The following is a 15,241-nucleotide window of genomic DNA, read 5'->3' on the forward strand; positions in this document are numbered from 1 at the left end:
TATCACGCGCGTATAATCGATATTTACAAATATATTGTATGAAATATTTACAAAAACTCTTCTCTCCATCTATTCGTGAGAACGTGTAGTTACAAGTAAGTTTGTAACGCTGAAATAATTATGGTAAGTAAAGGTGTTCTCGCGTGTGACACTGCTAAAAATATACGTCGTTGCGCGTAATATAAACAATTATAAAAAAAATCTTACGTACATCTCTACGTTCGAGACCGCGTCGTTAGGAATGTCCGTAATACTGAAGGAACATTTGGCGATGGTAAACGCGAAGCAGTACATTTATAATCGATTCTAATTACAATCACGGGTCAAACGGAGCTCCGGCTCCTGTAGATTATATAAAATAAATAAATAAGCTTATTCGAGCAGTAATATCGCAAATTCACGTGCGAAAATCGTGATCACTGTTCTATCGATTTCGCCTAATTCGAGCTTCTCCCGGAAACTTTCTATTAAAGGCACACACGCTCGAGCGCGATATTGTTTATAACACACTGATCAGTACTGGGTTGTTTCTCAGAGCTTTTCACACCCTTCTCGAGATTCTCCGGCGACAATTCCAGGCAAAAGTTGTCGTAGGCATACGCGTTCGCGACGATATTCGATTGCTTCTCCTCGGAGATCGACACGAATCGCTGGAGGGTGATGTTGGGCTGCGACCACACGTTGGAGAAGATCTTGCCGGTGTCCGATTTGTTATTGCAGGACTTGTTGGCGAACTTCATCTCGATGTCGTCCAGACTGCGACCCCGAGTCTCCGGTAATATCGTCAGAGCGAAAGTAGCGCCGAGTAGACCGGCCGTGGCGAATATCCACATCGTAAACTCCAAACCGAGGGTTGTGCTTAGGTCCGGATACGTCTTAATCGTGACGAACGTCAGTATCTGCACGATGCTGGTCGTCAAACCGCCCAGACTTCCCCGGAACCTTAGCGGATACAGCTCCGAGGTCATCACCCAAGGTAGCGTAAGGAAGCCGATCATAGACGCGCCCACGTGAGTCCCGATGCACAGTAAAGGCACCCACGACGGAAGGACGAACCTGAAAAATCGGAGGAAATCGTATTGACCGGCTAGAGATCTCTCTCAAAGGATGACCGACTTCATCAGTGCCGAACGGGTCGGCTTGTCGTTAATCAGATGGACAGAAAAATGAAACAAAGGTCTTATCTTTAGGAATGAAATAGAAAAGTGCTGGGAAATGAAACAAATTAATCGGATCAAACGGAAGCGGAGATGAGAAATACGATGAAGAAGAGAACTGATGATAGGAATAAAAATCCGGCGTAAAAGAAGTGAAAATCGAGTGTTGGAAGAATCCAGACGCGAACCTGGAGGAAAGGGCGACTCCCGTAGCCGCGATGGCCATTCCGGACCCGCTGACGAATGCCAAGGTCTTCCTGCCGATGTTGTTGGCCAGCCCGGCGCCGAGAATCGACGCGAACAGCCTGATGACACCCACGCCGACGCTGGCCGTGTACTCGTTGATGTCTATACCGATGTCCTTGAGCACGTTCACGGCGTAAAAGAGGATCACGTAAATGCCCGACAGCTGTTGGAGAGCGAAGAAGACGAGGAGTATCAGGAACGGTTTCCACACGTTCGGCTTGTGCAGCGCACGCAGCAAGCTCTCCTTTTTCTCCTTCCGTTTTTGCTGCGCCTCACAGAGTTCCTGATACTCTTTATCGGTGTTCAATCCGGGACCACGTAGCCACAGAAGGGCCTCCTTCGCCTCGTCCGTGCGGCCCCTCGCTGCCAGCCAGACTGGAGTTTCCGGCAGCATTCTGCGAAAGAATAATCATAGGAGGAGCAATTTTTTATTAGAAATATTCGAGTTATGAAAGTTTCTAAGTTTCCCGTCAGTCATTTGAAGGCAAATCACCGTGAGGAAATTTAATTAATATTATGACTCTAATGATGTATAATCAAACGATGAGAAAGGTGTATCATAATATTAACGGACAAGCAAGAATCAGACGCCGATGTATAAGCGATCAATTTAAATACCAAAATTAATTTAATAGTACTTTGTACAAAAATTAAGAAAAGTTGTACGAGAACCACAGACAAAAGTAAGTAAGTCGAACGTTTCGGATTTTAATTAGGGTTATTTTCAGCGATTAAAAAGAAAAGTTTAATTACCGAGTTAACGCGAGCGACAGGATCGCGGGTCCGATGCTGATGGCGGCCGTCCTCTGCCACGTGGTGACAGCACCCAGGGTGTACACCATCAGCACGCCCAATGAGACTAGAACCGGGCCGCAGCTCGCGAGCCAAGCTCTCTGATCCGATGCTGCCGCCTGAAAAATAAAAGAAATCAATATATAGACGCGTCGAGAAGCGAACATTATCTCGCCACAAATCATGATTTTCGGCACCAATTATATTTTTTATATTATTTTAACAAGAAAAATAATAGCAATACGCATGTAAAGTTTCAGTAAAGTGATAATCATTACAAAAAATAGGTGATTGTAATTATTTCCTTATGCAATATTGCACAAGTACAAAAAGTATGTTTTTTCCCAACGTTTAAGGTCTGCGAATTGTATCACGGATAAAAAAAATGGTCACTTTCTTTCCTCGATATTTCTGATAATTCATGAATTTGACGTCATAATCGCATCCTTTAGTTCCTTCCGCTGTATCGGCACGTACCTCGCTGACGTAAAGGTAAAGTCCGTTGGCCATTCCCGTGCCGATGCCGCTGACGAATCTGCCGGCGTACAGCATCGACACGTTCCTCGATAGAGCGATCAGCAGCCAGCCGGCGGCGTGCGGCAGTGTGGCCAGAGCGATCGCGGACCTACGGCCGAAACACTCGGCGCAGAGCCCGGCGACGAGGGCGCCGAGAGGATTCGATACGACGCCAAGGGAGGCGATCCAGGAGGCCTGCGACTGGTCGGCGAAGTTGGACTCGAAAAGCTTCGGCAGCAGGATCGCGCTGTACCCCTGCGACAGTCCCACGGAAATCTGCCCGGTGTGCGCCGCCAAACCCGCGAACACCTGCGAACGTCGGATAATCTAATCGAAATGTTCATCCACGATTCGACGACGATTTTCTCCTCTGTATGTTACTGTAAATGATCGTTGCTGTTAAGTTATATTATTATTGCTGCAAGTTATCGTTACTCTATGTTAACTGTAAATCACCGTTGCTCTGTGTTACTGGAAGTCACTGTTATTGTAAGTTACTATTTCTTACTATAAATTACTATTGCTGTAAGTTACCCTTATCGTTACCATAAGTTATTGTTATTATATTTATAAATAATTGCAAACGCTATATGCGATATCTCTTATCACACGCGGACAAGAAAGGTATTATTATTATTATTATTATTATTATTTCAAGAGTGTTGAAAGAGGTTACTTTTCAGAAGTCATTTGTTGTCGTTCATTACTTGTTGAGAAAAGAAGCTCGTTACCGTTGCTAACGAGGAAGGATCACGGGCCGTTACCGGGTGGTTTCACAAGGAAAGTAACTTATAACGACAGTAAGTGATTCGTTCTACGACGTAGGATATTTTTTTGCACGGTCGCGCGGAAAATCGAGCCGGCGCGAAAGGAGGCGAAAGGAGACGCGGAATGCCATTACGGTCGTGCGCCAACTTCAAAAATCCTGCAGCGAACTAACGAAGGACGAGGATCGAGAGAAGAAGAAGAAGGCCGAGATCTGCCTCCGTCGGTTTATCCATTTATTTATTTGATCGTCTCCCCTTCTTCGGCCTCGATCACTCGACGAGGTCTGTTCGCTCGCTTCGGCCGAGCGATGATCGCGATCCCACGGCGAGCATTTAGCGGATCCACGGCGACGGAATCGACGAGAAGCAGGAAACGAAACTTCCCTCTTGTGCCTCCTTTCTCTCTCTTTCTCTCTCTCTCTCTCTATTTCTCTTTCTTTTCATTCTCGCTTCTTCATCATCGCACCGCTGTCGTATTTCTATTGTATATTATTATCTTATTTCTCGTGTTATTACACGGCCTTCGACGTTCCGCGCGTTTTATTGTGTAATCCGGAGGAGACTCTTCCTCGTGCCTTCGATCGCCGACGACGACGACGTTCATTGACGTTTTATCGACGGCACGGGGAATTTCAACAAAAACGTCGCGTGCCGCCGCGCGCGTTCCGCTTACTCGACTCAATTAAACACTCGGACGGACGGACGGAGTGTTTTTCTTCGCGACGCTTAGCATGAATTATTTCATATTGCCCGGTTATCGACGATTATTAGCCGCACGCACGACGTGGTGGACGGAGAGATATTCTGAGACGAGGTGCGAACGTGCCGGAATTAATCACGGAACAATGCAGTCGCACTTTTTAACGCGAAGCCGATAATTGCGACGCAAAAACGCCGAGGCGGAATTAAATGCCTTACACCTTTCTTGTCGCCGGAGCGGAGCAGCTTCCACCAGAGCCTCATTTGGGTGATCATCGTGCAGCTCGAAACGCTCGGCCGGGCAACTGTAAAAACGAACAGGACGATTAAATGGCGGCGAATAATAACATTACGTAAAGATCGCGCCGGTGAACGAATAATGCGGACGCGTTTTTTTCCGTGTTTACTCGCGAATCGCTCGGTGCGCGCCCCGAAATTCCCGGAGCGGAGTCTCACGCAGAACGAGCGGGCGTTAAAAAAATTCTAAATTAATTATTATTGTCAACAGTTTAAACGATTTATCACGTTAATATTATTGTTAATTTATAATTTATTTTTGAATGTAATGTCGACTGGATATCCTTCTTTTGTATTGTTATTAATATTAGGCCTATTTTTGTATGTACAGAGTGTCCCAAATTAACAGAGACAAACTTCGTGAGAGTGCAGAATGGGTTGGGGTGAACAAAAAAGTATCATTTTGCAAATAACACGCAACATTTCGAGTTATTATTTATTGAAAATGACCATGTATAGAGGCTTCTTTAATTGATAATTGAAAAATTTGTGTGTTGGCAAAATGGCAGCACGGAAAAAAGTTTGGTTGTATTACCCAGAAAGAGGGAACAACCGGATGCATTTTGCTCGATTACGAATTACGAAAATATTCACTCGATGATTCAGAATGGAGAATTCACTCCACATGAATGGGAAGAGTCATTCGGATTCGAATGACTCGGCGGTCGCTTTGTTTCTCGAGCGGAACTTTAATCGAGGAAATTTAAATAGAATCGTAAAGACCGTCGTCGCTCCGCCGTTACGCGTTTCACATGTTAGGTTACGCTCGGAAACACCACGCTGAGGGTAAAGTGGCATTTAATTGACCAATCAGGATCAAAAAGAATTCAGATTTCTTCATCGTGATTAGTCAATTGAACGGCCGCTCTGTGTGTATTCCACGTAACGTAGCCTTGCCGTTTCGAAATCACCGAATTCCGAATTTAACGCGGATCTTCTAATTATTTCTAATTATACTTAATTGTTCATTCAAGTACTGGTCCACTTTCCGATCTCACGGAAAGAAACGGCGAGTTCGTTGCGCCGGATTCGCTTCCGGCATGACGCGTTTTCTCTCGAATAACAACGCGAGCGAGCGGCCGTTTTGTTTGTTTGTTGAGAAAGAAGGAAAAAATTCCACGAGCGATTTCGCGCTCGATGGAAAGATTTTGCTGAATACACACATACGCGCGCACACGTGCACAGATAATCGCGTGATTCCGAACCGTACGACGAAAAGCGTTCATTTACCTCGACGCGTCGATTATCTCTTTCGTAAGGATAATAGTCCCTCCTCCCCTCCCTCTACCCCCTCCGTAAACGAAGGATCACGTGATGAAAACGCCGAGAGATTTCCTCGAATTAATTAATTCTGTATCATTCGCCCCTATTCGACGGGTAAATTAGCATTTAATTGATTAATCAGGACAAAAAGAGCCAAGATTTTTTTATCGTGATTGGTTAATTAATGATGTTTTACCTGTCGAATAGAGTTTTTGGGACGCATTCTTCGTGAAATGCGAACTTCGTGCGATCTTAACAAATTTCGAATAACAAGATTCATGTAGTCACACATATAATAAGGTGAGTTAAACTCAGGTGCGACAGAAAATAACAATGACGTCAAAACCCGAGTCGAAATTTTGGTCCTACATTAAGTAGTACTCTACTTAGTTTTATATTAAGTCTTCAGGTTGAGAAGAATAATGGAAATAATTTCCCATTTATAGCATCAAAGGGAGTACAATATACGACCTATAAAGATTTAATGTAGGATTGAAATTTCGACTCGGGAATGATGTTAAAACTACGTCAAAACGATGTCAAGATAACGGGAAAATGATTATAAAACTGATTTTTCCATCATTTCTTCATCATTTGGACGTCATTTTCACGTCATCTTCCTTTTCTGTTCTATCTGGGGATCCGGCCGACAAGAGCATTTTGTAGTTTCTCTAACTAATTCCTTCGATCAGATACTTTTTCCTTCCACAATAAGACCGAGAATGTTTAAAAATAAAACAAATATCGCGAAATATGTCAAATACGATCCGATTCTTGATTCATTTTTAGTATTCAGCCGTTATTCGAGGGTTAATTTCCTCACCATCCGCTAACGTTCGGATTCGCGGACGAGTTTCCGGCGAAGCCGAAGTTTCTTCTCGGCTGGAGAATTCGCGATTCGTGAAGATTCGGAAATCTGGAATCGCGGAAGAGAATTTTTCCCTCACATGCATCACCGCATATCGCCGCGTTCGCGATCTCGTGCACGACGAGACGTTCAAATTGAGTAATGATCGCGCGCATTAAACGGTCGTTTCACGACGCTTTGCCGCTCGGAATGTTTAAGGAACTCGGCGGCTCGAGTAACGTCTCGTGAGTCACGAGACCGCCGGCGACTCATTATCGCCGTGAGATTTCTCTCCCCTTCTCTCTCTCTCTCTCCTCTCTTTTTCTCCTTCTTTCAATTGCTTTCACACGTTTAACGCGATTTAACGCATTAGCGCGGCGTGAAAATTAGAGTTCAATCTTATCTCGTCCTTATATCGCGCGTGCGCGCCTGCATTCATTCATTCACCACAAGGTATTGCCTCGCGCAATTTCACCGCGTGTATTTCGCCTCGGCTCGCCTCGCGTTTATTCGATAAGATCGATGCCGATTAATAAACGACGTTATAAATCTGCGGGCAAATGTCAGCGTGCAGATTCTCATGCTTCGCCGCGGGCCGCGAGGACGCGTCGGCGAGCTGAGTCGTGAGGTCGCTTTATTAAATTGATCGCGAGTGGATTAAGGGCCTTGAACCGACGATCGCCCTTCCCGTCCGTTGTTTCTCCGCCTCTGGACTGGACCGTCGGCGATTGGAGCGACCAGAAGTAACGGAAACGCAACGAGGAAGGAGAGACAGAGAGGGGGATATTTTGGTACACGGAGAAAAAGAATATTCTTTTCTTGAGAAAGTCTGTATTCTCAACATATGCATGTTGAAATAAGATTGTATAGCGTTAGATAGGTAAGACTCGCTTACACGAAGGAATTCCATGTGGTTCCGCTGAAAATGTAATATTCTCGTTACTCGAGAATAATTTTCTTGAATTGAGAGAAAGAAGAAAGGAGAGGAAGGAACGATATCTTCGAAACAAGAATTACGATTTTGTTTAACTTGAAATTATATTACCTACATTTGAACATATTTTATTCTTGGAGGGGAAGCAGTTTGTAATATTAAATTGAATTAATGGAAGTTTTTAATTCAAGAGCACTGAATTTCTGTATGAAGATAATATATTCTTGCTTATACATGAAACAACGATTACGCCCATCAGAATACATAAGTCCTGAATTGATATTTATCTTTTCCCCGTGTGGACACGTGTGCATTGTGATGAGCAAAAAATAAATGTCCCGAAATTCGTAGAGCGGAAAAATGTCTCGATGGACCGTGCAGTTCGAACAATCAAGCAATCGCCTGAGGCAAAATTTTCCCGAAATAACGGAACCATGCGACTGTCTTGAGAGATTGTCTCTCGGCATCAGGATTTCATTTTTATTATCACTTTTCGGGCGGTTGGAATTTTGAGATTTTGACTTTTCGGAACAACGCACGCCTCCACTTCTAATACTTCAAATATCGTGAATGACGCCAGTTAAGAAATCAGCGCCCGTAAGATAGTCACGCAGACAGAATCGGGCGCGCGATTGGGAAAGATTACGAATTAAAAATTGCAAATTGCATGCCGCACGTATTCCCGTTTCCGATTTGTGCTGCGGCAGAATTGCATATCGCGAGCGCGTGCGGTCGCGCAATTACACGGACCGAGAATATTCGACGGAGGATTCTAAACAATACTCGTCGTCATTCGTCTCTCGTCACACGGATAACAACTCGGTTAAATGCGAACGCGATGCATAATCGCGATTTGTAATTCCGATAGCTTTATTACATCGCACGCACATACGTTCACGCTTACATGTACGAAAAAGAGAAAGGGAAGCGACATTTGGTCGTTTTGTGTCCGAGCAATTTCACTATGCATCCGTTCCGCGCGTTTCGATAAGCGTAATCGCTAAAAATTAAATCAAATTAATTAGATTTATCAATTGACTTTGTTAATAAACTAAATTTAACAATAAACTAAGTTAGATCGAGGATTGCAGATTGGAGATTTATATTCGACGAGTCAACTAATTTAAATTATACATGTTCTGCATGTCGTTGCTTGTTACATATCTTTAGTCATTTTATATATATTCAGGCAAAACCAGCTGTACAGTTGTTACCGCATCTTCTGCTCGCTTTCAGCGTCTTTGATACTTTTAGTCTCTGTCAGTAAAGAAATATTATTGTTCTTATTAATTTCGATCTCGACCAGATTCTCGTCCTGATCGGTTAAGTTCTAATTTTCAATCCGCAATCCTCGATCACCCATATCCAGTTTGAGCTTAACACTCTTGCTACCACGGCCTCATGAGAGACGTTACGTATGTATATCAGACAATTCTTCCTCCTACAGTCACACAAACACACCAATTCTATAAATATAAGTTTAGTTCTTAAATATACATAGCAGAAAAAAAATTTTGTACTTGTGTCAAAATCAGTCCTTGTTCACATTTTCGTGTTAAATTTTCTTAACATTTCCGTGTGTTAATTTAACATATTATGTTTGTTATCTCAACATTTTGTGTATTAATTTCGTGTTACTTTCCAACGTATACACACCTTGTGTTAAACTAACACGAAGATTTGAGCGAACCGTCTGGGCACGTGAAATGTGTCGAATTTAACGCCAAATTTTCCACAAATTTTGCAAATAACATTAACATCCCATTTTAAGCGATCACATAAGAAACGAAAAACATGAGGAACGCTCCGTGACGGAGACGATTTTGCAGATGAACGGTGTTGACAGGTGCAACGATTGCTGGGTAATCAGCGTTCAGCCGATCGACCAGCACGAACGATCACTCTGTAATCATCCAAGCCAGGAAAAATTTAATTTTCACGCGTGAACCAACGCGACCCGCGACACCGACTGGCGTAGATACGCGTGTCGCAGGCGTTCGAGCGCGCGATTTCTCCGCGACTCGAGAAGAAACGAGAGATGCGCACAACATCAGAGCACACAACGCTATATTAATAATACTCCGTGCGATTTGTTTACAAGCTCCGGTTATTTTTAACCAACTGTACGCAACTCGAAACTGGCCAATACTCTTTCGAGCGTTCTCGAGCGCGACGCGGAGTGAACGTTAACAATACATAGAGTTTTCTCTCTCTCTCTCTCTCTTTCTCTCTCTCTCTCTCTCTCTCTCTATAACCGAGCGCGAAGAAACGATAAAAGAGATGTACGTGACAGGGGATGGCCGTGGAAAAAAGATACGGTGAAATCCGCCGATCGAAGCGTACGTAAAAAATCGCGGACATTCCTCGCTTGACTCGAATTTCAAGCCGAAATTAGTCGTGGGCCCTCTCTCTCTCTCTTTCTCGCGCGCTTGCTCGCTCTCTCTTCCGAGAGCGCGCATTTTAATTAACATGTTCATTGCCAATCACGCGATATCGCGTGATGCGAGTTCTCACCAAACGGCCGATCACGCGTTATTGCGTAATAGATATTTAGAGTACATAAATCCTATGTACATAATAATAAAAGCATATAAATAATATATTAACTTATTTTGAGCACAATAAAAACTAAATAAAAAAATAAAAAAAATTTGGCCACCACACGAAATTCCAATTTTCAGCTTGGCAATGAACGTGTTAAATTTAGACGCGTAGAATTTGAAAGCTGGTACAAAAGAAAACAAGAGAGAGAGAGAGAGAGAGAGAGAGAAAGAGAGAGACGCGATCGCGCCGGAGAGATCTTGAAATGTACCTGGCAATTATCCACCGCGCTCTCGGCCGGTGAACAGATCGTTCAGAATGTCGAGGATGTTATGTTCCTCTCTCTCTAAAGTCTCAGAGACGATCCTCGCACTGTCCCTCGAGCATATCGACGTCCGGGCGTCGGCGTAGACGGGCTTGTCTTCAAATCATCATTCCGGAGGAGGAGTCGCTCCGTGATCGCGGAGTTTACTTTCGCGGTGATCGCAACGCGTTTTAGCCGCCGACGCGGATCATAAATTAAGGAGACCGCGGCAGCGAGGGGGAGAGCTGAGGAGACGCCACGACGACGACGGTGACAATTGCAGGTCGCACCGATGCGTAAAAAGCCGTTCGCCACGCGCCAGGAAGCGCTCGTGGAGTGGCGAAAGTCCACGACGAAGAATCAAAATTGACCCGGAGTTTTCTCGACGCCGATTGTGGTCGTCGAGGAAAAGCGACGGTCTCGACGGCGATTTCGTGGGGAAGGATTTTTTTCCTCGTTTGCTGACTCCTGGATTTTTCACCGAGCGATTCTCCTCGTTCGCTGATCGCGCGATCACGCACGCGCGATCACCTCGTGCGCGCGTACACGTGCTCTTTCTCTCTCTCTCTCTCTCTCTCGGTCTCGACGGGAGACTCTCCTCGCGTGCTCACGACGACGACGACGACGACGACAGATCGAGAAGTGCCACCGCCGCGGCTTTTTTCACACTCGACACTGAGACGATTTTCGTCCGCGCCTTCGCATTTATAGCGGCGCGGCCGCAAAGCCAGGCGGATCTCCCGCGAAACGGACGACGCGCCTCCCTCGCGCGAGCCGCCCTTCCAGGGTCGCCCCGAGGCCTCCGGGGCTACTTCCTCCATCAGCCGCGAAGAAGGAATCGGAAGATGAGTTTCCTCGGACTCGGCTTTCGAATCGCAACTCCCAATTGATCCTCGGTAGATCGATAATTGCATCTCCCGTCGTGATTTAGCGCACGGATCCGTGAGACTCGCGTCCGGTGCACTAATTGTTAGCGATATTAAGAGGTCCTACCGGGAAGCTTATTATTTACTGAAGAATAATAGTCCCCGATAAATTTGCTTAACTATCAAAGTTCTAAATACTAACTTTCAGCGTAACTGAGATAAATATACACACAATATTAGACAAACGCGGAAATATTGTTTACTTTTATATTTCTTATCGATGCTTTATTTGTGCGTCAATTAAGCTGATAGAGGCGTGCATATAATGAGAAAGTGGCATATAAATATTTAAATATGTCTATATATATATACATAAATCGCAGGTATTAACTATAAGTTGTAAGTTTCCTGTGTCTATGTATTTTCGAGACAAAGTGGCCAATAATTCTGAAATTTGTGTATAATGTCTCTATTGATCCTTAATTAAGTAGTTTTTCATATTTTGAAAATTCGAAATGTGGTTTAGAAGAAATTAAAAACATAAGTTAAAGATATTAATTTCAAGGGATGCGTATAAAAAAATGTCATTTTGAGTTGCGAATATCTCAATTTCGAAATGGTCGATCGTTTTCTAACTTCACGGGCGTATAGATGATATTTCCGTCAATATGTACGTAAAATTGAAAAAAAAATAGTTCGACAAGTACCTTAAGCCTCGTTGTGCGATTACTACGTGAGGTATCTGCACGATGTTGCATTGCGTGTTTTGATATCAAATTAGAAAATACACAGAGTGAGGAAGTAATATGCGTTACTCGCAATGTCGTTATGCAAGTTACTTTTCGTCAATACATACTTAATAAAATGGTAATGCATAAATAACAGTTACTTTTATCACCATCTTGCGCATTCAGGTCCAGTTTCACATCCTCCGATCAACTCAGTCGGCCGATTGTTCCGTTGGAATTAACCAATCGCATTTGTCGTTGAGCAGAATCGGCCGGAAATGACCAATTACGGTTGACACTTAATCGGTCGATCGAGTTAATCCGAGATTACGAAACTGGCACTCGGAATACGAAAAGAAACGACCCCGAACTTGAAAGTAACAGAAATTGCAGCGGCTCGTTATTTTCTGTATAACGTAACGTCTCTTAAATGTCTCTTAGGGACAGCTCGAATATTCCGCGCGCAATTCACGCGACGGGAGAATTTCCTGTGAATCGCGCGCGCGATATTTGCAGCGGAATTTATGAGTCGTGCGCATACATCGAGAGGTAAACTAATTTCGTGTCGCAACACAGCGGAAGCATCTAAACTTTAGTTCTGAATTCAGCGAGATTGAGATCGTCGCCTCACACACATACACATGCACACGCGCGTGCACGCACACATATACTCCGGATATTTATATCACAAAATAACAATTCTGCGTCTTACGGAAGCGCTGGACATGGATCATAAATTGAATTAAATTCGACTACTTCGCGAGCTCTTATCTCTTTGTAGAATACAGGATAAGAACAATGAGCGTCGCGAGTAGAAGCGTCATCAGGAGATGCACCCGTGGGTGACTCAGTGCAGTGAGAGTGTGTGTAACGCCAGGCAGCCGGCGGGCCTGAAAAATCACTTAAACAGGAGACAAAATGTGCAGTTTCATCCCGCAGTTTGTGGTTTCGCGAGATTGCGATCTGCGGGAGGAGACCCGCCGATGAGATTCATCTCGCCGCACGCGGAAATCTGAAAATTGGGTTTTCCTAAGCTTACGAGCGCTTCTTTCTGCACCGTCACGGCAGTATATCCTATTGTGTCAGATGAGTCGATAAGCCGATTCTGATTTCACTTCGGTAATAAACAAAGCCTGCTGCGTGCACGCGTGTCGTTAGCGCATCGTTCCGAGAAGTAAACGAGCTCTGAGTGAGTGACAAGCAAGCAGGCAAGCACGACGTTGGTTCTCGCGGTTTCCGCGTATACCCAGGAAGAACAGAAAATCGCGATAACATCGAAGTGTCATGTAAACGATCGAGCGACAAGAAAATGATTGAATCGTGCTCGGAATTTTTCAAGTGTTAGAAAAAATCATTTTTCCAAACTCGACTTTTCCGCGAACTTTCTCCGCTCCTTACTTTCCGAAGTTTTGAAACTTTATATCGAGAAGTGAGTTCTCATAGTGATTTCCTTGTCTTTTTATTATAATCATTATTTTATTGGTGATTCTATATATGGTTATCCTATCGGTATTTATTGTTAGTTATCTTATTATTTTTCATTCCGTTTCACTTGAAATCGTTGTTGACGGGAAAACTCTTTTTCAGTGCAAATTAATATAAAATGTCCAAAAAATCAAACATTAGAAGAACGAGAAATGTTTACGCAGAAAAAAGGAAAGAATTAAGAAGACAAAATTCACAAACAATACATGTAAAAACGCAACCAAAAACATCCAAAGATTTTTTATAATATCTAATTTAAAAGATTTTAAAGGCATAAAATAAATATCTATTAATGAGAAATATCAAAGATAACTTATTTATTGATTTAAATTTACTTGTAAATAATATTTTGAGATCATCGTGATTTTCTGTTCTACCCGGGTAAAGAAATTTGCTGATTCACCTGTACGGGAAAAAAAGTTTGCTTGAATTTCACCAGACAGCGAACACGAATCAAACGCGTTTCGGTTGAGGGACAGAATGTCCGTTTCTTTAAACTTAAATTCGTATAACCAGAAATTCAGTTTCCTTCAACCAAAACGTGTTTGCGATTCGTTCACTGTCTTGTAAATTCAAACTTTTTTCTCCGTACAGGAACCGATCGGTCAGGTCGAGATCGATGCGAATCCGTCGCTCTCGGATTTCGGGTAAAAGGCCGCGAGGAAGAAATGAATGCGTTACACCCTCGACACTCGGCGAACGATTCTCGCGGGAGGACTTTGGAGGAGAAGGAAACGAGAAGAAGCGTGATCGTGTGGTCTCGCCGCACGATCGCGTTCGTCGCCTCGTGAAAAATCGCGAAAAACCACGGGCACGTTGGCGCGCGTTTTACCGGTAAAAGGTGCCATTAGATTATCCATTCACGACAAGAGGCACGGCCTCCGGAGTGATTGTAAGTCCGCGTGCGCTTTTGCGGTAAAAAGTGCGCGACGGTTAATAACAATGCGCGAGTAACTCGTACGTGCACAGCAGAGATGCAGATATCTCGCGCTTCTACATCCCCGCATCCCTGACCCGCGAAAGGCGAAAGAGAGGCGCAAGAGGAAGAGCGAGGCGAAGAACGAAGAGAGGTCTGCCGGTTCGCGAGGCGACGCGACTTTATCCCTGGCCGGCGTTCATCGGTGGCCTATTTTTTAAAATTCTTTTTTAGATAGATTTCTTATCTGCCGATAAGCGAGACCGACAGACGGACGGACGGATACATGTCACCGTGTATTTCCTCCATTCCTCGGAATATTTTTCCCGCTACGCGTCTCGGCCGTCACTCTAGCGGTGTGCGCGGGTGACGCGGAGACACACAATCGGTAATAATAATAATACGAACGCGCCGATGCATTTTATAACGGTGATATCAGCGTGAGTAATCGTCGGCGAAATGTGTAACGAGACTCACGTCGCAGGAACAAAGCGGAGAAAAGGGAAAGGGGCGGAAGAGCAGCGCCGCGTCAGCGGCTCGATGAACGAACGAAGGGGGAGGGAGAAAGGGGGGGGAAAACGCCGGGTTCTCGCGCTGTGAATAATAAGAAAAGTGAATAAAGAGTAAAGAATAAAGAACGTCTTCTCGGGTAGTCCGTGGGAATGAATAAACATGCGAAGGCAACGCCCGATTGCCAAAGCGAAGCGTGTTAGGTGGCGCAGAGGATTCGTCATTTTTCTTAAATTAACGCGTTGCTTTCCATTGATCGTACAAACGTATCTAACTGACGATTGCGCCAATCTGAAGGTACAATGAATAAATATAATTCAGAGTACATGTATCCCTCACCTCGTTTCATCGGCTCTTTATCGGCCGCACGGAT

The 15,241-nt window shown here is 44.2% G+C and overlaps 1 protein-coding gene across 2 annotated transcripts; it reads right to left on the bottom strand.

The window, feature by feature from the left end:
* Positions 1-13: 13 nt before the first annotated feature.
* LOC106745810 (facilitated trehalose transporter Tret1-like) lies at positions 14-11,031 on the bottom strand. Of its 2 annotated transcripts, none has more exons than XM_014621754.1 (6): positions 10,331-11,031; positions 4,397-4,482; positions 2,673-3,020; positions 2,157-2,314; positions 1,346-1,798; positions 14-1,056 (listed from the first exon to the last, which is right to left on the bottom strand). In XM_014621754.1, the coding sequence occupies exons 2-6, from the start codon at positions 4,451-4,453 to the stop codon at positions 468-470; spliced, it is 1,605 nt and encodes a 534-aa protein (XP_014477240.1). In that variant the 5' UTR covers positions 4,454-4,482; positions 10,331-11,031; the 3' UTR covers positions 14-467. The 2 variants fall into 2 exon arrangements, with proteins under 2 accessions (XP_014477240.1, XP_014477239.1); XM_014621753.1 differs by lacking the exon at positions 10,331-11,031 and adding an exon at positions 9,175-9,558.
* Between the last annotated feature and the right edge of the window lie 4,210 nt (positions 11,032-15,241).

Source organism: Dinoponera quadriceps, unplaced genomic scaffold (genome assembly GCF_001313825.1).
Source record: "Dinoponera quadriceps isolate SergipeBrazil2010 unplaced genomic scaffold, ASM131382v1 scaffold1658, whole genome shotgun sequence".
In the NCBI taxonomy this organism is placed as follows: Eukaryota; Metazoa; Arthropoda; class Insecta; order Hymenoptera; family Formicidae; genus Dinoponera; species Dinoponera quadriceps.

Bases quoted from the DNA above. Each gene is read 5' to 3' on its own strand.
- LOC106745810 (XM_014621754.1), bottom strand. From the start codon at position 4,453: ATGATCACCCAAATGAGGCTCTGGTGGAAGCTGCTCCGCTCCGGCGAC. The intron at 3,021-4,396 runs GTAAGGCATTTA...CGACGTTCGCAG, and splicing joins GCTCCGGCGACAAGAAAGGT to GTGTTCGCGGGTTTGGCGGC. The intron at 2,315-2,672 runs GTACGTGCCGAT...TTTATTTTTCAG, and splicing joins TTTACCTTTACGTCAGCGAG to GCGGCAGCATCGGATCAGAG.